Source organism: Xyrauchen texanus, chromosome 3, assembly GCF_025860055.1.
Source record: "Xyrauchen texanus isolate HMW12.3.18 chromosome 3, RBS_HiC_50CHRs, whole genome shotgun sequence".
NCBI lineage: Eukaryota > Metazoa > Chordata > Actinopteri > Cypriniformes > Catostomidae > Xyrauchen > Xyrauchen texanus.
The window spans coordinates 14,817,231-14,840,974 of record NC_068278.1 but is presented as its reverse complement, the minus strand read 5'-3'; the positions used below and the strand labels follow the sequence as shown (position 1 = coordinate 14,840,974).

The 23,744-nt window shown below is 36.1% G+C and overlaps 1 protein-coding gene across 2 annotated transcripts in view; it reads right to left on the bottom strand.

The window, feature by feature from the left end:
- Window positions 1-23,744, bottom strand: part of LOC127630504 (transmembrane protein 132E) — a 432,450-nt gene that overhangs the window by 146,960 nt on the left and 261,746 nt on the right. Inside the window, exons 1-2 of one of the 2 annotated variants that reach the window (XM_052108082.1) lie at window positions 7,822-8,191; window positions 3,356-4,283 (exon numbers count right to left, since the gene is read on the bottom strand). In XM_052108082.1, the coding sequence (XP_051964042.1) occupies window positions 3,356-4,283; window positions 7,822-7,891 (998 nt within the window). In that variant the 5' untranslated portion in view covers window positions 7,892-8,191. Of the gene's footprint in view, window positions 1-3,355; window positions 4,284-7,821; window positions 8,192-23,744 lie in introns of those variants that run through there. The other variant, XM_052108088.1, reaches the window with a different exon arrangement.

The window sequence follows — 23,744 nt, the reverse complement described above, 5'->3', positions numbered from 1 at the left end:
AATTGTAAGGAAAAATGAAAAGAACCTGATGGTGGGAAGGCATATAGATTGGGGGAAACTTCAGCTGAGCTTAATTCATATTTAAAGACTTTCTTTATTACATCTTTAATAGCATTTTTTTGTTGGTACCCCTCAACTTTTGGCTCCCAGCACAGTTTAATTCACCTCCCATTGAGTTGAATGGCTCAGAGGTTTCAACTTCAGACTTTCGTTTTTCATCTCTTCTCTTTCTGCTGGAGCTTATATTGCTCCTCAGCTTTTCCTTTGAGAATTAAAGCCACCACATCGGTCCACACAAATCTCCAATACAAGTGCATAAAATGCATGAGGTCAAAGAGATTTACTGCTTGGAGTTTAATATTTTGGCAAACTGAAAAACTACTGAAGATGAACGCTCACTGAAGGTGGGGTGGCCATATTGTGGTTGTCCAAAAAGAAGGAGTGGGGGGTATTGGTTATATTCATGAAATGTTTTTAATATAAATAAAGTACTTTCAAAGAGTTCACATGTTGCTGCTCTCAGCCAGAATAAATCTTATTCACAGCAGTGCATCTTTGATTTTTGACAGGAATGACAACGAGGCTGTAAGGGATAGCTGTGCAGTCTCTTCAATAGGTCGAACAGTGGTTTAAATTGTTTTTGGATTGTTCTGCTGAAGAAACACTGACAACAGATCTTTCCAAGAAATTTCAGTAGATAAAAAACCCCAAACAACATGAGTTGAGGAAAATTAAATGTGAGCATTTTGATAGCTTCATACAGTGCATGTCAATGAAGAGAGGGTAAGTTTATCTCCCACAGCCTCGCTTTCATTCTCATCAAAAATCAAAGATTGGTGCTACTGCGAATAAGGTCTATCGTCACATAAGGGCATGCAAACGTGTGAAAACTGATGCATAGAACCAGATAAACAGAAAGTACAACAGTCCTAACTGTAACGATATATAGACAAAGCCAAATCCAAGAGATTTTTGGCCAATTTTGAAATCCCATATAGAAAGCAACTTGTTCTGCACAACACCACTCAATTTGATGGTCTGTTTAGCTGAAATGCCCAAATATGAAGACAACTCAGATTTCAATTTTAAACTCTGGATAATTCTCAGTATATGTCAGATTATTAAGAGGATTAAGGTTTGAAAAAAAAAAAGATCATGATGTTTGTCAAGGAGTGATGCACTACCTGGTCACATTACGGCGGATGAAATGCCCATATATGCTCTTTCTCTGTAATTTGAGTAGGCTTTTCTTTTAAAGGCTGTGTGGCATATGGTATTGATTTGTATGTCATTAAGAGGTGTATTTTATTTAACAACACAAACAAATTAATTTAAAAGAAGATATATCTTTAGTACCCGCGACCCTGTACACAGGATAAGCGGTTGACGATGGATGGATGGATGGATGGATGGATATCTTTAGTAATCTCACTGTAAGATCAAGTCCTAATAATTTAATTTCTATCCTTCAGAAAATGTTTTAATTTATCATTCTTGTTTTCTAGTCTAGGGATAAGCAAGAAAGTATTGATAGAACAATAGATAAGACAGGCCGAAAAATCTGCTTATTTTTGTACATATTTTTGTATATTATTTGCATCAGCCAATTACCATGTCTGTCGTATGTGCCCACGTGTTAGTTCCAAAATATTCCAACATCTTTGTGAATGTACAAAAAATTATTCTTGTTTTGAATTTTTCTGAAATATTTTGTAAAATAAGGAGGGATGTCCCAAAACTGATACTGGTATTGGAATAGGGTCCAATACTGCACTCATGTACTTGTACTTGTGCTCGTACAAATGCTCGAATACCAAAAACTGATGCCATCTGATGTACTAATGTCATTGTGTAAATATTCAACACATTAATTAAAATGCTATACAAAATCCTATGTCCTAGTGAGATTATTTAACTGCAAAAGCTGTGATTTTATCAGATACTGTAAATATATAGTTTGCATGTGCTGCGCGCTTCAAATGTAAGTGCTTGTGAATGTGTGGTGCCGGTGTTGTGCTAACGGCGGCTGCTCATACCTTTTAGAGCTCCTTAGCTCATACATGGAAAACACCATAATGAGAATCACATGCTCTGTTATGCAGCACTTCATTTGATAAAGATAATACAATATTATGTTGAAAAAATTATTGTTATATTTTCATTTGATTAAAGTTTTAATTAATTTATTTATTTAAACACCATATTGATTATGAAACTGAAATAAACTTTTGATATGGAATTTAATTAAGAACAAATAAATAAATAAAAGAAAAGTCACCTTGCCCTTTATAAATCAGCAACTGAAACCCATATTGATTATTAAGAAGTATAACAATAAAAGATTATAATAATGAAAAATTCTCCAAACATAAATATACTCAAATCCACACACATTGCAACATATGGTGACCCATACTGACTGTCAAACATTATGTCAAATAACATTTAATGAACTATCCTTGCTAGACAACACCACAGCTCTGCCTGTTCCTGTCTGGGTTAATGAGTAATTGAAGCCAAATTAATTCATGGAGAATTTCTAAATTGAAGTCTGTGAGTTTCCATTACAATTAGGGTTCCTCTGTTTCTGAAGTGTTCCTTCGACATGCCTCAAAGAGCAGCAAATATTCAACCTCCCCTCTCTTTTCTCTCATCTAGGGAGACAAAGCAAATGTTCCTCTGCTTTCAAGGATTTAATTAATCAATAATCACACGAGCAAGAGTGCGATATGGCCCTACATCAGCACTGCAGTGATTCGGCCGCAGGCCGAGTGCCATAGATAATCACAGCAGTGCTTATTTTGGGCCATTTTAAACAGCACCCATTGTGTAATTAATCAGTCTGTCATGTCAAATTGTCACGACCATCAGTGCTCATGGAACGTCTCTCCTCCAATCAGATTCGAGGACTGGAGCTAACTGTTGTATATATAATAATACACACAAACCCTAACCCTCTCATACTGTTGACCATGAGAAGTAAAACACACAGGCTAGATGAGAAAAGGCATGTCTTATATTCACTTGGCTTTAATTTGACAAGAACTGGGTCAAGATAAGACATTTAATTTGAACATATGTCAATTAATACCCACTATGTCTTTAATTTGAAAAGCAGAATCCTTCTTGCAATCTTTTAATGCCTGCACTCAACTAGAGATTTATTTAGATCCTCCGTGATTCTCTTGTCTTCAGAAAAGTTTGTACCTACGTTTTTAACCCTTAGATGAAAGCAAACAAATAAAGCTTTAGAGAATGTACTGCTATCAATCATTTGCTTTGAATTTGCTTATAATTCAGGTAAAATCACATTGCCAAACCATCTCAAGGTCATAATAGACAAAAAAGCACTTACTTGAGTGTGAACTGCTCCACAGTAGAATTTGGGACCAAGAACAGAAGGATGTTGAGGGTCTCTCCTGGTTTTAATGGCTTCTCTGGAAGCCTCAGGAAGAGGTTCTTGTCAAGCTGTTTGTCCACCACCAGTTGTTCCTGACTTGCCTGGTACAAACTGATGCTGCCAATACGAAGAAGGGGTTGTTGGGATGATCCCTCCCCTCTAGACGCCCCACCTCGATGGGGGTAGCTCTCTCCGCACTCATCATTGCTGTCTGGATCATGGAGGGTATAATAAAGCTCCACTTGAAGGGTCTCTCCACTCAACTCAAGCCCATTTGTCCCTGAGGACTTTCTGCGACCTAAAGGTGCAACGTTAACATTAAACCATGTGGCAGGGAGATCCAGTTGGGCCAAGCACTGTGCCAGATTCCCTTGAAGTCTGCAGGACGTTTTGATGTCCCGAACATCTCTAAAAGCATGCAGCCTCACGCATGGAAGCTTGTCCTGAATCTTGAAGTCATCCCAATCCCGCCCTGCGATATAGAACAGCACCTGAACCAACGGGTTGCTAGCAAAAACCCTAGAATGCACAATAAAGGCCCGGACCTTCCAGTTGACTGTCAGTCTTCCAGGAATGTCCAAAGAACTTGATGGCTGTAGTAGGTCCTTGGAGAGCATCTGGTCTTGGGTGAATGGCCCAAGTGAGATGTTGACAGCAGGAAGCTCCTTGGTCTGGAAGACCACAAAGCTCTCTGAATGCTGAAGAGGGTGGCCACGTGGGCTGCCATATGTTGGTCCTCGGGTCTCTTTAAGAAAGAAGGCTAGCTGTGTGTTGGAGAGCTTAAAGTTGGCAGGGAGGTACATTTCTGGTGGGCTGGAGGTGGCACTAGGAACAGGGGCACTGAAGAGGGCATCGGAACTGGTAGGGGAAACTTTACCAGCAACTGCAAAGTCAGAGAAGAGTAAAGATTAGATTTAAACATGCACCTACAGCCATTGGTAGACTGATGGTTAATGATCTGAACCTGTGTATGTGAGAGAAGTGTAGCATCAACAATTTCCCCTCTCTGCTCGATGCAATCTGTAATTTCTCTACTACAGGCCCACTCTGAGTTTTCCATTTCTTGCTCATTGCTCACTGACAGCTCAAAGTTCACTCCATAGCAAATTTTTGAGAAAGGCTCATTGTGATGTTTTTCATGTATTGTTTTTAACACTTTGAGGCATGGTGTATCATAACCCAACATGACTCTACCCAACCTAGCAACCGGCTCAATTGGTTGCTTAGGAAGCCTGACTGGAGTGACTCAGGATGCCCCGGATTTGAAGTAGAAGGTCTTGTAAAATCAATTCCAAAATGGCAGCCTCCATGTCATAATACACAGCTTTTGCTGGAAAATATTTAGTGATTTTGATAAAGTAATGGCAATAAAATGTATATTCTTACTTATATTTCAAAAGGATTGTTTACTGGACTGAAGCAACTAATGCTTACTTAATATTCTTTACATTATGTTATAGAAAAAGCATGCTGAAAATGTATCAAATGTGATACAGCGGTATTTGAGGTATCTTTTTATGTCATTCTCTCAATCATTATTGTATTGCATTTCATGATGTACTATGCCCACCATGATAGAGATGTTCAGGTTGTTGTCCAAAAACCTGGAAGAGAATTTGCATTTTCAAGCCATGGGTTTCCTCTGGATTTTCCTATGTGTTTTTATAATGGCAGTTTTGGATTTATGAGTAAAATACGGCCTGTGGTAAACATTACATGAAGATACTGTACTTGGAAGGATAGGATTAATCTATATATGCATAAATATGAAGACTAAAGACACGGGACAAATGCAATAACACTATATACTAATCTCACTCGTACAAAAAAACACAAATTCTACATTCAATGAGCACTTTAGTAGGAACTCTTAGGTCCTAATAAAGTGCCCCACATGGCCTTCTGCTGTTGTTGCCCACCCGCCTCAAGGTTCAACGTGTTGTGCATTCTGAAATGCTATTCTGCTCACTACATTTGCAAAGAGTGGTCATCTGAGTAAAGGTCTGTTCACTCCAAAAACCCATTTTTCAGTGCAATTGTTCATCCTGAAAAAGCTTTTGAACGTTAACAATGGATTCCTATGGCACTATTCACAGCGAGCCCAACAAATCGTCCGCCAAAAATCCAAAGGTTTGATTTTTAAGGAGAGTGGTCTGATTTATTTCTTTGAACTGTGATGAAATCTGACTGACCAATGAGAAAAGAGCTTTTTTTAATTTTTTTATGCAGTTGCTCAATCCAGCACATTGGTGGCGCTAATCAACTGGCAAACACCAACATGGACGTGCAGATAATACACACTGCGAAAATTATATACTTACAAATAAATAGTTGAGGTTCATGAACCCTTTGTACTGCAAAAACCCTGTCTGTTTTTGAAAGTCTGCTTATGGTGTTTTGTGTTAATGTACATTATTTAATATGTATATCAATCTGACTGTACATTCTCATGGCATTAAAAATTGCAGCGAGTTTTGGCAAGTTTGTTTGCACTAAGCTCATTGTAAAATATCCCATAAAAAATTGTTACATGCAGTGTTTTAGACAAATAAATCTCAGAACTACACTGCTATTTTTATTGCAACAATATAATAAAGTATTGCAATCATTTACATAATTAAAACACAGTGAGCAGTTCTCAATGTGCATTATTCCACGTGTATTTATATCACTGTACCTTGTGTTATATTATCCAGACATTAATCCAGGCATTATAAAAAGAGAAGTTGAGTTTTGAAGTCTCGCATATAGACCTACTTGTAGCAAAATACATGTGAAAGTAAATATGAAATAACACTTTTTACTCATCTCACACACATCAAAAAACACAAATTATATACTCCTCAAAATGAAACCCAATGGAAAGAACATAATGAAACAGCTATGCCAAAGTGGGTAAATAAATGCTTTAACAGTGTTCAGTATATTAATCTCTAACTGCTTAAGGGTGCAGAAAGGAGAGTGTTATGACAACAGCACCGAAACAGTGCCACCTACTGTACAGGAGTAAAATCGTTTTTTGGTTTAATTTTTTTGCAGACTCAGTGTGAATAGGCCTTAACCGTAGCATTTCTGTTTGCACGAATCAGTCTGGCCATTCTCCATTGATCTCTCTCATCAACAAGGCATTTCTATCCACAGAACTGCCGCTCACTGGATGTTTTTTGTTTTCGCCACCATTCTGAGTAAACTCTAGAGACTGTTGGTATGCATTACTTGAAGATACTTGGACGTTTTGTTCTACAATATAAATTACACACATAGTCATAACCAAAATGTGAATTTTGAATTACACAAACCAGCCCGTCTGGCACCAACAATTCTGCCACAGTCGAAATCACTGCGATACATTTTTTTCCACATGCTGATTGTTGATTCCTGACCCATATCTGCATGATTCATGCACTGCAATGCTGTCACACGATTAGCTGATTAGATAAAGTGCATGAATAAGTAGGTGTACCGGTTTTCCTAATTAAGTGCTCAGTGAGTGTATATCCCTCAAAATGTATCGTAAACATGGAAAGAATATAATGAAAAAGTCATGCCAAATTAGGTAAATAAATGCCTTAACTGCATTAAATATATTAATCTCATGCTTTGACAGCGGAGTGCTTAAAGATACATGCATGCATCCATACTTGCAAGGTGTTAATTATAATAATCTGATCGGAAGTAACTAGTAACTTACTATTTGTCGATTATTTTAATTGGATAGATTCTTACTCTTACTCAAGTAATTATTAACATTAGTACTTTTACTTCTATTTGAGTAATTATTTTCCAAAAGTATTAGCACTTTTATTTGAGTACAGTTTTTGGCTACCCTACCCACCTCTGCGATTAATGCCATGCAAGAGTGAATGATTTACAGCTGAAAAGCCTTGAATGAGACAGACTCATCTAATTTCAAATAATGAGCAATGAATTCATATTCTGAATACATTGGCCTAAACAAAGAGGGGAAAGGTGGTCATCCCTAACAGAGATTCTCCATTTGTAGCCGATCGGAGTGAGGTGAGATATCGAATAGCACGCAGAGGTTTGTCCGATAACATATTGGACACAGTAGGCATCACTGATCACTATCTCTAAGGCTCTTAAGATTAACTACCTAAGATTACATGCCAAATCGATTGCTCAGAAACTTCAATACCCTGATCATAATCTGCCTGTACTGGAGATAAAATTAGAAACTTCAACAGTAACCCTTAATTTTCAAATGCAAAGTTGACCAAGATTAAAAATAGTAGAATACATCTTTTGAAGCAAACAAAAAACACTTGTTATAAAGAGAGACCACCTGATGATATTTGAGAACACAACCAAACTTGTGTTATTTTCCTGCAAGCTCTCTTCATATGCACTCTATTCAACTATGGAATCTTCCCTTATAAAACAGTGGAACAAATAAAACATACTTATCATAATAACAAGGAGTAGTGAACAGAGAATCCATGGCATATCCACTTGAACAACCAAATGTCCCATATTCCACCAATGCTTCGCATTTAAACCGGGTACTTTACTTGAATCACTTTACAGGTGACACACAAAGAGTTTTCGCAAAGCTGAACTGTGGAAAAAGTTGGTAGCTGCAGAAGCTCAGTTCAAGCTTATAAATCCTATGAAAGTATCAAACCACAGCAGCACAAGAGTAGTATCATCTTTAGTAGTGATCCAGCTATATCCAGAACCTGCTCAAAGATCCGAGAGAAACTCAAGCCTGATGGGAGGCTTCAGAGGTACCTCCTGCCCTCCAGCATGATTGAGACCACACTAACAGTGCGTCTATCCTCTGTAGTTCCTGTTTGAGTGTGACTCCTCCTAACAGATCGTGTTCCCCTCTCACAGCCCGAGACAAAGCCTAGACACCGCCCTGTCTCACCACACCTCATCCCAAACTGTAATAAACACTTTAGTTCTCATTCACAGGCGGCGCAAAAGCACTCCTCCCAGGACACTAGTGTGGCAGACTACAAACTACCCTCTAACATTCATCTTCTCCCATTGGACATGTTGAGGCAGACTCTGACTGTGTGTGTGTGTGTGTGTGTGTGTCTGTGTGTGTGCGTGTGTGCTCGCAAAGCAGCATGTGAAAGAGTATATTTGTAGGGGGGCTGGGTTTGGGGGAGGGATCCATAACTTGAGCGCCTTCAGGCAAAGAGTGGGGGATTAGTGGGAAGATCATTGACGAATTAGCTGTTGTCCTATCGTCATCCAGTGGCCTCTGGAAGATTAATCTAAATGTGGTGGGGGATGGGGGTGGAAGTTGGTGGTGGGTTCCACAGACTTTACATTCATCCAGAGACTTATATAAAGCCAAGAGAAAGAAATATATGATATGCCAAGCTATTTTACAACCTCTAAGGATGAGAAACTGTTCTGATTCCACTTCACTGGTTCTGGCTCTTTAATATTTCCATCAACGATTCTTATATTACTTGAAGAATAATTGGTTCTAACTATCTATACTTAACAAATATACTAAACAGAGACGTAACTATTTTTGGTAGCACATTTTATTTATTTGTGTGAATATGTATTTTGAACTTCATGTCATGGTATGAACAGCCAGTTAGTCATTAAACTGATTTAAATCTCACAAGTATTGGGGCTCATTCAAGTTCTTTTTACACTTGTGTCATAAAAACAAGGGGCTCATGCACTAAAAATCACTGAAAAGCAACGCAGACTGACACAAAAACATGGTCAATATGAAGGTCCCTTAAGTATACATAAAACAATATCAGTTCTCAGTTCATGTCGATTTGTAAATGATAAAAATAACACAACTTGTGGTTTGGTGAATAAGTCAAGAATCACTCAGTCAGTGAGTGAATCATTAGACTGATTCAAACCTACAACTTGTAAGTTTGTGGGAGTTTTAAAGGTTTTATGCTGTGTAGTCATGCTGTATGTTTATTGTTCTCTGCAGCCAGCGCAGAGGAAATATGTGCTATGGAAGAACGCAAACATTCAAGTTCTGAACTAAATATCATGACAATCATCCAATTCCAATAAATTATAAAATAATTTTTAAAGTATTTATTAGGGACGCAATGATTTGATATTTTTAGCTTATACCGATAACAATTTTAACAAAAATCCATTAAAACTTTTTTGTAAACACAAGAGATACATAAGCTTGTTATTGTTCTAAAAATAACTAATCTCCATTGAACATGGGTTGGATCTGTTGAACACATGACATGCCTCAATTCTACAGAGAGCCACAAGGAAAGATAAATAGAAGATAAAAAGTTTCTAAAAATATAGAAAATATAGCTAAATATCAAAGCATGATGATTGATGTGAAAAAAAAAAAGATTATTCTGCACTTCTAAAACATTTTTGCACTTCTGATTTTGCAGTTCAAAACAAAAGAACTCACATTTGACATGTTTGTACTGTCTATATTAGAACATCACAAATTCATATTATGCATATGTTGGGCAATCACATCATGGAAGAAAAAAAAAAGTTACCAAATGAATAAAACGCCCTTTTAAGTTCTGATGTGGCATGATGGATAATTGATAATGCCATAGACAATGCTAGAGGGCGCCGCTTGCTTATACAATGCTGACTGTAGCGCTAAATGCAGTCTGTTTTTAAGCTTTCAAGGTTCAAGTAATCGCACAAGACCATCTTGCGATTTCAATCTTAACTCAATCAGATGTGTTGACTTAATGGATGGTTTTGCCTCACCATATCTGTAAGTACACCTTTCACAACTGTCACACCTGTAATGTTGGTTTTTCCTCATTAATGTGAGAACGAGAATTATTATAAATGAAATATTACATGTTCTTAGGAGTGCCAACCGTTCAACATTCTGTGGCTATCATTATTTCTGGATTGTGCATTTGAATTCATGTTTTTTACAAAGTGTGATGATAATTAATTATTGTTTTTTTCTTATCGACATTTTCATGCTTAAAACCGATATGCAGATTGTTTTAATATGGTCAATAATTGATAAATATTGGTGGCCGAAACTTTGGTGTATCCCTAGTATTCTTAAAAAGAAAAAGAAAAACATAAGATTTATTCATATTGTGAGTCAGTTCCAGTATTTAAAAATAATCTGAATAAGAACCGGTTTTCAGTTTCCAACCTTAACAACAAATAATTAAATTCTGCCCATAGGCCAACATTTCTGATAAATGCATTCTACAGCCAGAATGCAACTTCTCCAGTGGAAGTCTTTGAGATAGTGGCATTAACATTTTCCCTCCATAGGATTACTGATGTTTATCATCGCATTCATTCAATGGAAAGGCTCTGATTATAAAAGCCTGAAGATTGGGTTTCACTCTTGTTTAGAAGTTTGAACACCTTTTGCGTGGCTGTGGCCTATGGAAACATATGAATACCTCTTAAAGGGATGAGCTAATGCCTCTGAAAGCCAATCCATTACAAACACATTAAACGGCAAAGAGCTCCTCTCAACTACTTTTCTGGAAACAGATGCTGTTAACGTATATATGGTTTCAATAGCTTCATCGGATTATGTGCTTCCAGCGCCCCAGGGGATACGCTGAATGAGAGGTCACAGATCCTAATACATCATGCCCATCATTGCATAGGCTCTGCTTTATGTCAAAAGAAGGCATATATGGGATTACAACATGACACCAAACACCCCCTAATAGACCTCTGGATGTAGTGGAGTGGCTGCTGCTGAACTCAGTAACATGATACACATCTGTTGGTCAATGAGTGTGGCTCGATTAGATCCTGGGGGCTTTCTGCAGCTTTTTGTGCTCTAGCCTTATGAGAGATAATGGAATCAACATCTGTAATATGCCTTTGAAATGTCAAAGTTTTACTGTTTTAATGTAAATTGCAATAGCTGTCCTTTTACTCTGTAATTTTACACTTTTTTATGCCACATGGGCAATATAAGAAGCTGGAGGGAAAATACTCATTTTCCCACAAGCACGTACATTTCCTTTGAAATAATCTGTGTGATGGGGCAATTGCCCGTGGATATAATCCATGTGGCTTTTTCTTAGAAAAAAAGTGAAAACAATAAGCATTAAAATAACAACCCCCCGCCCCCCTCCAACCCTACCCCTATTTGCACCACACAAACAAACTCTTTTTTTATCGCATTATGAAAGTGTGTGCAACCATGAGGAAATTGCAATCTTGATGCTTTCATTTATTTCGGAGTTTGTTAAAGTAAGAAATTGCTTAAATGGCGAGGCATTCTATGTCTCATTTTGAATTACCGAACAAATTGAACGAAGTAGTGCGTTAATTAATGAGGTGTTCCTCGTATACATCTCTATAAGGAGACAGGAGTGGAGTGGAATTGTTCCATTTGAATTATTGCATTCTAGTGCGCCCAAAGGAAATGCGACGAAAGGAAATTGAATGGAGAAGAGGCAGTGAGAATTCAAGATGTGACAGGTGATTAAAGATTGGAATGATGCAATCTGAATGGTAAATTGCAGAGAAAGAAACATTCAATTTGCAAAGAGAAAAAATAGAATTCCATGATTAAGGCACGTCAGTTAAACTGAGCTAATATTTTATTCCACAAATAGAAATAGCATTTGAAGGCAAAATAGCAAACCATGTTACAGTTTAATTAGGGGTTTTTACATCAGCCATTTTTCCTGTCACCTTACTAAACCTCATGAATCAAAGCATGTATCAAGTAGACCAAATAAAGTGTCCAATAATTCACCAAAAAATAGACTCAATAGGAATTTACAACCATATCAGGGACTCTGCAGCATGCATCAAACCTTTTGATCCATGGCTTTACTAACGAGCCTGTCAGTTGGTGTTATTCAGAGGCTAGTGAATGAACTATGGCTTGAGTTAGCATGACAAACAACTGTTGCAAATGAAGTGATTTACATAAGAAACAGGCGCTGCGACCATTAGCATCACGTCAGGCCTGGCCGAATCATTGCATTCTCTTCATTCTAGCCCTATGGATTCTGTTTTCACTGAAAGAAAGGTGCTAAAAGGAAATATTTATGAGTAATTTTTTTTTTTTTTTAACATTGCAACTCTAAACTGACGACTATATTTGCCATTATTTTCAGGATTCAATACCAGGAGGCCTAATGTATTTGCTCTACTTTGCACCACTTGCCCTTGACTGTCCTACAAGTGCCTTTCTTTATGAGTGGATGAAAATTGACTTAATAACAGAAAATTTGAGATACTGAGTGGAGAGCTGATTGCTAATGCAGCGCCAATGCTGTTCAGCAAAGTCATTTAGCATAGAATTAAATGAAAGGGAAAAGAGGATTTGTCATTAAGAATGTGACAGGATATAAATCTGAATCCAGCAAATATGGATGGTGAGGCACATTGCCACACATTCAGTCTATGAAATATTTAAGTGGTTAATTATAGCAACTAAGCAAAATTATAATTCTGATGACAATTATAATGACAATTTCAACGTTTTTTTCTACAAACAAGCATGTCTGATATTTTTCCAGAGCCACATACATAGAAGAAGGATGTATATGTATTCCTATTAGGAAGACTTGCAGACTTGAGTGAAATTTAAGATGACATTTATTTGATGAATATAAAACAGAAAAGTAATGTATCTCTTTGGCGTAGGCCCCGTCTGGCGGTCCGAAGTAGTTGTACTATATCCTGCCGGAGACAGGGGCAAGGAGCCTACCCCCATGCAGGATGGGACTCAACTAGTGGTGGTGGGGCGGTGGATTTTGATTTATTAGCACAATGAAACAGCAATGTGATAGATTGTGAGCAACGGCTTACATGTGATTGCCTAGGAATTACCCAGCTAATGGTGCAATGATGTAAAGCTGCTTGTCTTCCTGCTAGAACTACGCTGCGCTTACATATATATATATATGAATCTGATTGGACGAGAGATGTTCCATAAGCACTGATGGTCTGATACCATCAGCACTCCGACGCTTCACTTTGTGTGTATCACTACGCTTGTGTTCGTGCCGTTCTAAGAGCAGTACAAATGTGTTAAAAGCTACAGTTTGTCTTTTGTTTTACATATGTTTACATATAGTCATACATTACATATGTTAGCCAGCAGGTGATGGCAAAAGATAATTTCTTTGGTGTAAAATGAGCCAGTTAGGTGATGTGAATCCTCGTCAGCCAGTGTCTAAGAGTCAGCTCTTCGTGATCGCTTGTATAAACTACACTACTAAAGCTAGGAAATAGCTTTAAACTGCTTTAAACTAACAACTTGAGAATTACAGCTCATCACAGCTGAGAGACACGACAGAGTGATTAATTACACAATGGGTGCTGTTTAAAATGGCGGAGGACACTGCAGCTTCTATAGTGATCAACTCTTGCGCACCGGCTACCACGAAATAGGGAGAAATACCCCCGCTTGGACGCTATTTTTACACTGAGAAAGATGATCTTCAGAAAGTTGACAGAATCTCTTCTTGGGTGTGGCAACAGTTGATTGCACATGCTCCATCTCTCTCTCTCTCTCTCTCTCTCTCTCTCTCTCACACACACACACATCCATCCTTTTTTATTCAATAAATTGTTTGAAACAGCACAAGCTGTGATACTATTCCTAAAGTGACTTTTTCTAATTACTAATGGAGGCTTGGACGTATCATTTGGTTTGAACCAGCAATGGCAGATTATGATTTGTTGTGTAAGAAAGTAGTTCCATGCAAAAATGCGTTTTTTTATGACCGCACTCAGTTTTTCCAAATGAATAAAAATGTACTAGTTCATTGAACTGTTGTATATAAGCAATATCACACTTGCAATCATGCTGTATGTCTCTAAATCAGCACTGCTGTGATTACCTACTGCACTCGTGGCTGCGGCCGAATCACTGCAGTGCTGATGTAGGGACATATCACACTCTTGCTCATGTGATATTGCTTAAATATATATAATTGTATATATTTATTAAATTTGCTGTACTGTGCAAAAGTCTTCAGCACATAAGATGTTTCACAAAAGCATTTGTCTTAAGATGGTTATTTATATCTTCAGCTTTAGAGTGTCAATAGGAAATATAAATGTCAGACTCCCAAACATTACTTTTGCAAATAGAAAAGATTAGAATTGAAGAACAGGGAGCCCTGCAACAGACGTCATGGCCCCCACACAGCCCCCCACTGAACATTGTGTCAGTCTGAGATTACATATTGAGACAGAAGCAATTGAGTCAGAAATAAATTGAAGAACTTAATTCTCCAAGAAGCTTGGAACATCCTGTCTGCCAACAACCAAGAAAAAGTGTGTCCAGATGTAGCAAGGAGAATTGATGCTGTTTTAAAGGCAAAGGTGGTCACAGTAAATATTGATTTAGCTGTTTTATATTTATTGCACTTTGTAGCCAAAGGTGATATAGCTTTTGTTATGTTTACTGGACTTTGTATGACATTAAGTGATAAATTAAAACTATATATGTTATTATTTTTGAAGACATTTTTGAAGACATACTCACTATGCAACATTTTTCACAAGTGCATAAAACTTTTGCACATATAAATATATATATATACTGTATATTTTACAGTTTATGCCTGTACAGTTCTTAAAAGCCTGACCTCCTGGCATGCTCATCTTTTAAGATGCTCTATATTCAGAAGATAATTTTAAGATTTATGCATTTCAATTTAATAACAAAATTCCATCAAATTAAATGTATTAATCTTTAAAAGAAAAAAACTATTTTTTTACATTTAGTTAATGCATTAGGTATCATGATCCACAAATTATCAATATATTGTTTTCAGCATTTATTAATCTTTATTAATATTAGTTAATATTAACGTACTTGTTCATTGTTAGTACATGTTTATAGTGCATTAACTAATATTAACAAAAGGCAACTTTTGCTTTAAATAGTGTATAAAAATATGTTAAAATTAACATTTACATAAATGCTTTAAAAGTATTGTTCATTGTTTGTTGATGTTGACTAATGTTGATAAATAATGTTAACAAATGGAACCTTATTGTAAGTGTTAGCATTTAATTTTGTTAACAAAATACACAATACGATTTGATGGAATTTTGCAATGAAATTGAAATATTAAATCTTAAAAATAGGCTAAAACTTTTTTAACTGTAAATATTTATTTGATAATAATGCATTATGTGATAAGTCATGGCATATTTCAGGATTTTGTGATAACTAAAGTTTTGCAAGAAACATTTAAATCCTGAAGGACCTTCATATGACTATGAAGGTCCTTCAGGATTTAAATGTTTCTTGCAAAACTTCAAAAATAGTTAATTCAGAGATCATTCCATGAAAATTTTTCTTCAAAGATATAAAGACAACTGATCCAGTAACTAGCATGCGATTTGTCAAGCTTGTGATACTAAGCATCACTTATGATATTGTGATGTATTATTTATAATTACAGTATGAATTAAACACTGGCTTTGAAATCATGCATCAATGTCTTCAATGAAATGTAAAGGAAACATGATGTTTGGTATATCTAAACATAGACTGCATCCACAAGTGTATAACTACCTGCACACACACACACACACACACACACACACACACACACACACACACACACACACACACACACACACACACACACACATACACACACACACACACACACACACACACACACACACACACACACACACACACACATACTGTACACCCTCAAGTATTCTTGCTAACCGAATTGATTTTACTTTAGAAGACTGTTTAATGAGCATGGAAAAGATGTAATCCATAGGCATGGGTCCATTCCACCAGGAATTCTAATGAGTCTATTGACTACAAATTTGTCTTTGTAAGTTGATAAATGATTACAAGTGAAGCACATTGCTTTCACCTTCATAAACATTACAGTCTGTATCATCTTCAGCACATAGACCAAATACTATCTGGGAGGGCTTTGAAAAAAAATTCAAAGGGGTTTTCATCTATCCTTGAGAACATGTTGATTACTGTTTCAAAGATGAGCTTTTCCCATTTTAAGTCTCAGTAAAATATGTAGTGAATTGATTAATTAAGTAAATGTGTGTAATAAGTAGGCTTGATCAGTTTCTACATCTCCTTTTGCATTCCGCATAAGACAGTGACATGGTTTTGGAATGACATGAAGGCAAGTAATTTATGATGGAATTTTCATTTTTGGGTGAATCATTCCTTAAAGGGGTAAATTGTGTATCAGTAAAAGTATAGGAACCTTCTTCCAATTTCAGTCAACAGAAAACAGAGCTAAACAGAGAGGAAAATAAATCAATGGATAGGGACATGTGTATTGCACAATAATGATCTTTATTCTGTTCCCATGGTGAAGGACCCCCAGAATACCCAACCAAGTCACCATAACAACCAATTTAAAAGATGCTTTGCTACAGCACATGTCAAGTAGCATGTAAGGCTGCAAGTAAAAAAACCTTTTTTAGCTGTTTTATCAGGGAGGCCTTCGATCCGAGCAGATTTAGCAGATTAGGACCCACCTGAGTCTGCCTTACACAAGAACATTATTCATTAAAGTCTACATTGAGAGCACTTTTCCAGAACTGCTTTTATTCAAGAAATGCTAGACCTGGTCTTAAAGTGAAATGATTTCTCTAAGCTGGCGAGGATTTGGAGATGAACACCCTCTCTGTCCCTGAAAAACCACTTATCGACAATGGCAAATACAATAAAGTGTAATGCCTTAAGCCTTGAATATTGCTGATGAGTTTGAAAAGATTGTGATCTTGGCCTGTCAGCTGTTGCAGTCTGCATGATACACAATGTAGCTCGTTATAAGCTAAGATACTTATTAATATTATGCCCTTATCTAAACTTAACCAATCAGTAGAGTGTGTAAGCATGATAAGAAGCTGTTGTGTGTGAGAGAAGCAAGTAATTGTCACGTATTAGATGGAAATGATATCCAGCGACATCATTGTCTGTAGTGAAAGTCGTAGGAATTCAAACCAGTGTAGTCACACAATATCATACGATTTAGCCAAATTTAGAAAAGTCATATGAATCCTGATGATTTCGCCTTGAGAGTGTGTTGGATTGCACTTGTTAAAATGTAATAGTGATTGTTAGCAAATGCAAACATTATACTTTAATGCACTGTAGTATTTTAGGTCATAGCTGGATCAGAACTGGACCACACAACTAAATATTTCAGCAATACTACTGATCCAGTTTAAACAGTTAACCAACACAATACCAACATGTGCAAATATGCATTTCAATCACAGGCAGCCATTTTTCATGGTCTAGTGTCTTGACAAAATAACTACATGCTCAAATAACAAGTTCATTCAAATAATCTCTGATTAGCCATTGGATCTGAACATTGGCATGACATGCTTGAGATACTTTAGAAATTGATGTCACATGTCTTTCATGCCCGCGACCCTGTACACAGGATAAGCGGTTGACGATGGATGGATGGATGGATGTCTTTCATGCATGAATGTCCAGCAAAATGCCTCTATTCTCTTGTGTGTCTGACGGCACAGTCAGAAAGTTCAATAATTATCTGAGCATCATCCTCAGGTAAGTGATGTACATTGTATGATATCGCAAAGCACTTTAGGAAACTATTAGGAATCATTTAGGAATCTGATCCACGATTAAGCCAGTCCTCTGGAGACACTCCATGACATGCACTGGTAGAATATGAAGATGGTTTTTATATGCAAAATGACTGACAAAAACAACTGTGGAGAGATTTGTAATGCTCTTGCTACTTAGATGTGCTCAACCTTTTTTTGATGAACACCCCTCTACTTCCTTCCCTTAAACCCCTGTGCTACTATCATAACGCTAGAGCTATATTGATTTTTTTAAAGATGGTTTTAAGGACACCTAAAGAAGTCATACTTTGAAGGGGCCATATGTACACTTTTTTTAACTTATAATAGAGCGCAACAGTTCTGGAAATACAAATCCTATTCATTTTTTCCATAGGCAAATACATTTTTAAAGGTCAATAACTTAGAAACATACCATGAGCTCTGCGGTTGTTCATTGCTGGTATATGCCTTTGTTGAAGACATTAGTCCTCAATATTTTTACTTCATTGTTTAAACATTTTGTTTAATATTGTAAATCCTTGAGAAATACTACACTACCCATGATCCAGCAGGGACAGATCCACCAATCAGAGTATTTGTTAGTAAGCCAACAAAGCTTGTGACATTTACCCAGCAGTGGCCGCCCACTCCCATGACGCACTGTGAATGATGCAATCAAGTCGGTCTACTTTCACCCTACTTTTTGATTCCGTACCTCTATGACTTCTATATGTAAATGAACTCTGCTATTTTTGGCTAATCGTTTCAAGTTGCTAATAAATAATAGATGTTGATGTGTAAATGTTGGTCATCATATATACTGTAAATGTTCTTATAGTTCTGACATCGTACCCGTGATGTGTTCCTTATGACGCATTTTGGCTGCTTAGATTTAATATATGTGTTGGATTTTTTGAACGTTAGAGTACAGAGTAACTTTTATTCCTAAATTGTGCAAGTAAAATTTAGTTTTTCATATGTCGTTTTAAATAACATTGTTGATTTTAGGTTTTGATTACATTACTGAGTATTAATTAAACTACATATTGTGTCAATATTTTGTAGACCACCTTGTAAGAACACACATAATTATTATGATTGTTGCAATATAATTCAGGTTCCACTGAACAAACATCATTATTGATGGGCTATCTATACCTTGAAGCAGTGGCGTAGATTCCAGGGGGGATATATACGATAATCAAAACAAACAAGTACAACTCCCCCATTATTTATAATATGATCAATGGAAACATGTAAATGCTTCACTCTAAATCTACTCCCTTGCCTTGAAGCAACAGTAATGATTGGCAAAGTAGCCATGATAATAGATTGCTTCTTGCTGACACTTCCACAAAGAGAACAGAGCAGATTCAACCCTGAGTTTGACAGCGACCATGGACATCAGAGTGCATGAGAAGTCATACCTTGGCTTCAGTGGCCACACAATTAGGTCATTATCACTGACCTCCAGAGATGACAGTATTATTTCCTCAGCAGAGGTGTCGCTAGACGTGACATGGGGATTAGACAGTTAGTGCCAAATCTTAATGCAAATCTATTTACTAAAATTGTAAATAGTTCACTCCGGAGGTCAATTGTTCAGGATTTTAGATTTTTTGCTATTAATACTTCCGTTAAGGTTTATAAATATATATATATATATATATATATATATATATATATATATATATATATATATATATATATAAGCCAGCACATGGCTTATTGTTACAGTGGCCCTAAGTAACATACAGTGGCAATTTTCATGATCAGTTCAAAGGTCAAATTTCAGTGTATATATATATATATATATATATATATATATATATATATATATATATATATGTATGTATGTATTTATATATAAATATACAGTGTTGGAGAGTAACGGAATTCATGTAATGGAATTACATATTTAAAATACAAAATATAAGTAAGTATTCCACTACAGTTAAAATTTAAATCATTGGTAATCAGAATACAGTTACATTCAAAAAGTATTTTGATTACTGAAGAGATTACTTTGCATTTTATTGTTATTTGTTTCATTTAATATTTAATCCTTTCAGATGGAAAACATTTATACATATAAATGATGCGATCCAAAGTGCATTTGAGCAGCGGTGAAACACTTTCTTATGGTGGGTTACATTCATACAAGAAGACAGAGAAGTACGTTTGAAGTAAGTTTGGAGCAGAAGAAAAATAAATAAATCTTGTGTAAATTATGCTTTATGCTAAGCTAAAATGCTCTTTCTAGCCATTTTACATGCACATGTTACCAGAAAAGATCATATTTTTTTATCAAGAAAATTCACTTTAGATCATACTTTACTTTTTTCTTATAAGACCTTTGATATTATGGCAAAAATTGTATTCTTGATAATAATTTTTGTATTGTTTTCCTGTAAAAATATCAAAAAATCCTTAAAACAACATCAATTAGATTTATCTCGTTTTAGAAGCAACTCTGCATAAGATATTTAGGTTTTTCAGAGAATGTGTTTTTAACGTGTATTTTGTCTTAATGTAGTGACAGAATTGTAATAGTCAAAACAAGTGGAAAAAATCTACCAGTGCTGAAGAAGTAATCCAAAGTATTTAGAATACATTACTGACATTGAGTAATCTAATTGAATAAATTACAAATTACATTTTACTGCATGTATTCTGTGTAATCTGTAATCTGTAGTGGAATACATTTTAAAAGTAAACCTCCCAACCCTGAAGACATTGTTAAGCTTCATTTAACAAACCAAATAGCTTTCAACTGTGTTTGATATAATGTAATTTTCTAGTACCAAATTAGCAATTTATCATGATTACTCAAGGATAAGGTGTTGGAGTGATGGCTGCTGGAAATGGGTCCTGTCTGGATTTGATAAAAAATTATATGAATAATATCAAACAATAAAAATAATATTTGATTAAAATAGTGATTATGCTGTTTTTTTTACATCAGTAATGTCCTGACTATACTTTGTGATCAGTTGACTGTCACTTTGGGGAATTAAAGTACCAATGTCATTCCAAAACAGCAAAATCTGTACATTATTCCAAACTTTTGGCTGCCAGTTTATGTGTATATATATATATATATATATATATACACACATACACACACACTCTCTCTCTCTCTCTCTATATATATATATACACACTAAGCACTTTATTAGGAACACTACGGTCCTAATAAAGTGCCCGACAATGTCTTCTGCTGCCTCAAAGTTCGATGTGTTTTGCATTCTGAGATGCTTTTCTGCTCACTATGATTGTACAGAGTGGTCGTAGCCTTTCTGTCAGCTCGAACCAGTCTGGCCATTCTCCGTTGACCTCTCTCATCAACAATATATATCTGAAGCCATATTTTTGTTTATGTGATTAGATTAACTTTATCTGAACAGCAAGCACTAAAAATGCTTTTATATATATATATATATATATATATATATATATATATATATATATATATATATATATATATATATATGTTTTTGTCCATTTTCAGACTGATAGCAGCTGAAGTAAGAGGGGTGGAAAAATTATAAAATGAAGAGCTGGTTTGAAAAGTTACTTGCTACGTCACAATTCATTTTCATAGAAGGGGGCTGTGTATGGTCAGAGAGTGAACAACTTAGCATTATTTTACATAATGACCCACACATAATGGACTAGTTATTTTACTTTATATACTCTTATACCTCTAAAACATACAGGCTATCGAGAAAAGATCCGGGGCTTCCCTTGCTAAAACTGTTGAATTGTGGCAAATAGCAGCAAACTAAACAATTTGCTACAAATGTTTGCCACGGGGGTTTCCCATGACACTACATTTTTGTAAGGGCTTCAGCCGAGGTCTGGGGACATTTCTGTTACTCAGCTAACCAAAAATCACTCAGTCCAACTTGAGAAGCTGCACAATTACACTTTCTTTGCCAATAGTGACAATCTGTCAAAACACAATTCTGACTTTCCCAGGTTAAGATTTGACAGTGTTGCGTGACACATAAAGTACTTGTGACATAGAGTAGAAGTGTCAAAATTAGCAGGGTGCACAATAAAATGAACAGCATTACATCAAGTTTATTACCAATGCCAACAAAAACACAGCCAATAAGGGCATAACACCATGTTAAACAGTCTGAGTCATGTTCTCACAGATTAGCTAGGCTTATTAAGGACACTTGAGCAATATCACAATAGCAAGCATGCTGTTGGACTCAATATCAGCAGGTAGCATAATAGGTGACATTAAACCCAGAGCTTTTACTGTATCTTAGTGTTCTCTTTCTTCAGATGGGAGCGATAAAAGAAATCAATGGTGAGTCAATGGTTAGGGAAGATTTCTTGATGTTTCTTGAGTGAGATGGAAGATAAAAGGAATCCAGCCATTTCTATTAAATATTCAAGAAACTCTCACAAGACAAGCATATGATTTATTGATTGAAAGAAAGGAACAATAGAAAGGAAGGAAGGGTTTCAACTTTTTAAGAGCTCCTTTGAGTAAATGGAACTTATATATATATATATAATGGGACCTCTCTGGACCCATTTAAACGATTAGCTGTGCCGTACTGGGTTAGCACCATTCACCAGATGCTAATGGACTACCCTGGGAACTTTCCTCTAAGCTAGCAACAAGGTTAACGTTCTTTCCAAACAATCCATTGGGGGAGATATTAAATCGACATAGAGACTGGAAAAATAGGCTGAGAGGGGAAAAAAGCTGAAACAGCAGTTTGTTTTTAAATCAAACAGAGGCTTGGGAATACGTAACGTTCAGGATCACCATACCAAAAGCGCCTTTACAAAGTGGATGTTTTATGCTATGTTGGGCTTTTGCTCCCTAATAGGCCACAGTAGAGAAGCTGTTTGTACTGCCAGCTTGCAGTCCATTGCATTTTGGCCTATCTATTCATTTACACAAGAGACAATGGCTATTTTAATGCCCAGTGCTGAAGTACAGGTACGTTTGTGGTACTTACACAAGCTGTGTTTGATTTAATTTATGGAATGCAATTAATAGCGCTGTCTTCTCAAACTGAGTCCCTGGTGGTATAATAACAAAGGTGCATTTTAAAGAGAGAAACAAATTATAAATATCTTGTTGGTATTGGTTGTATTTACACAAAGTGGTGCCAAGGAGCTCAATTCTTGCATGGATAATTTTCTTAATGCAATTTGAAATGCTTAACAGCAAAGTAGCCTACCTGAAACAGAGCTAGTAGAACACAGCTATTTCAGTTTTTAGAAGAATATCTCAGCTCTGTAGGCACATACAATGCAAATGAATGGTGACCAGAACTTTCAAGCTCTAAAATCACATAAAGGCAGCATAAAAGTGATCCATATGACTCCAGTGGTTAAATCCATGTCTTCAAAAGCTAAATGAAAGGTGTTGGTGAGAAACAGATCAATATTCAAATACTTTATTACTATAATTCTCCACTATCACTTTCACGAGTGAAAGTGGAGATTTATAGTAAAAAAGGATTGAAATATTGATCTGTTTCTCCCTCAAATCACATTGCTTCAGAAGACATGTTAAACCTAATTAACATATAAAAAATTAGTCGTATGGAATACTTGTACTACGACTGAGCTAAAATATACTTCTTAAAATTTTTGTTTGTGTTCTGCAGAAGAAAGAAAGTCATACACATCTGGGATAGCATGAAAGTGAGTACATGATGAGAGAATTTTCATATTTGGGTGAACTATCCCTTTAAGACTTCTATTTGAATGGACTCAGCACGTGCATTGAGTAATAATTAGGCAATCAATGTTTTGCTAGCTTTGGCAATTAGCCCCTGCTGGTAGATGC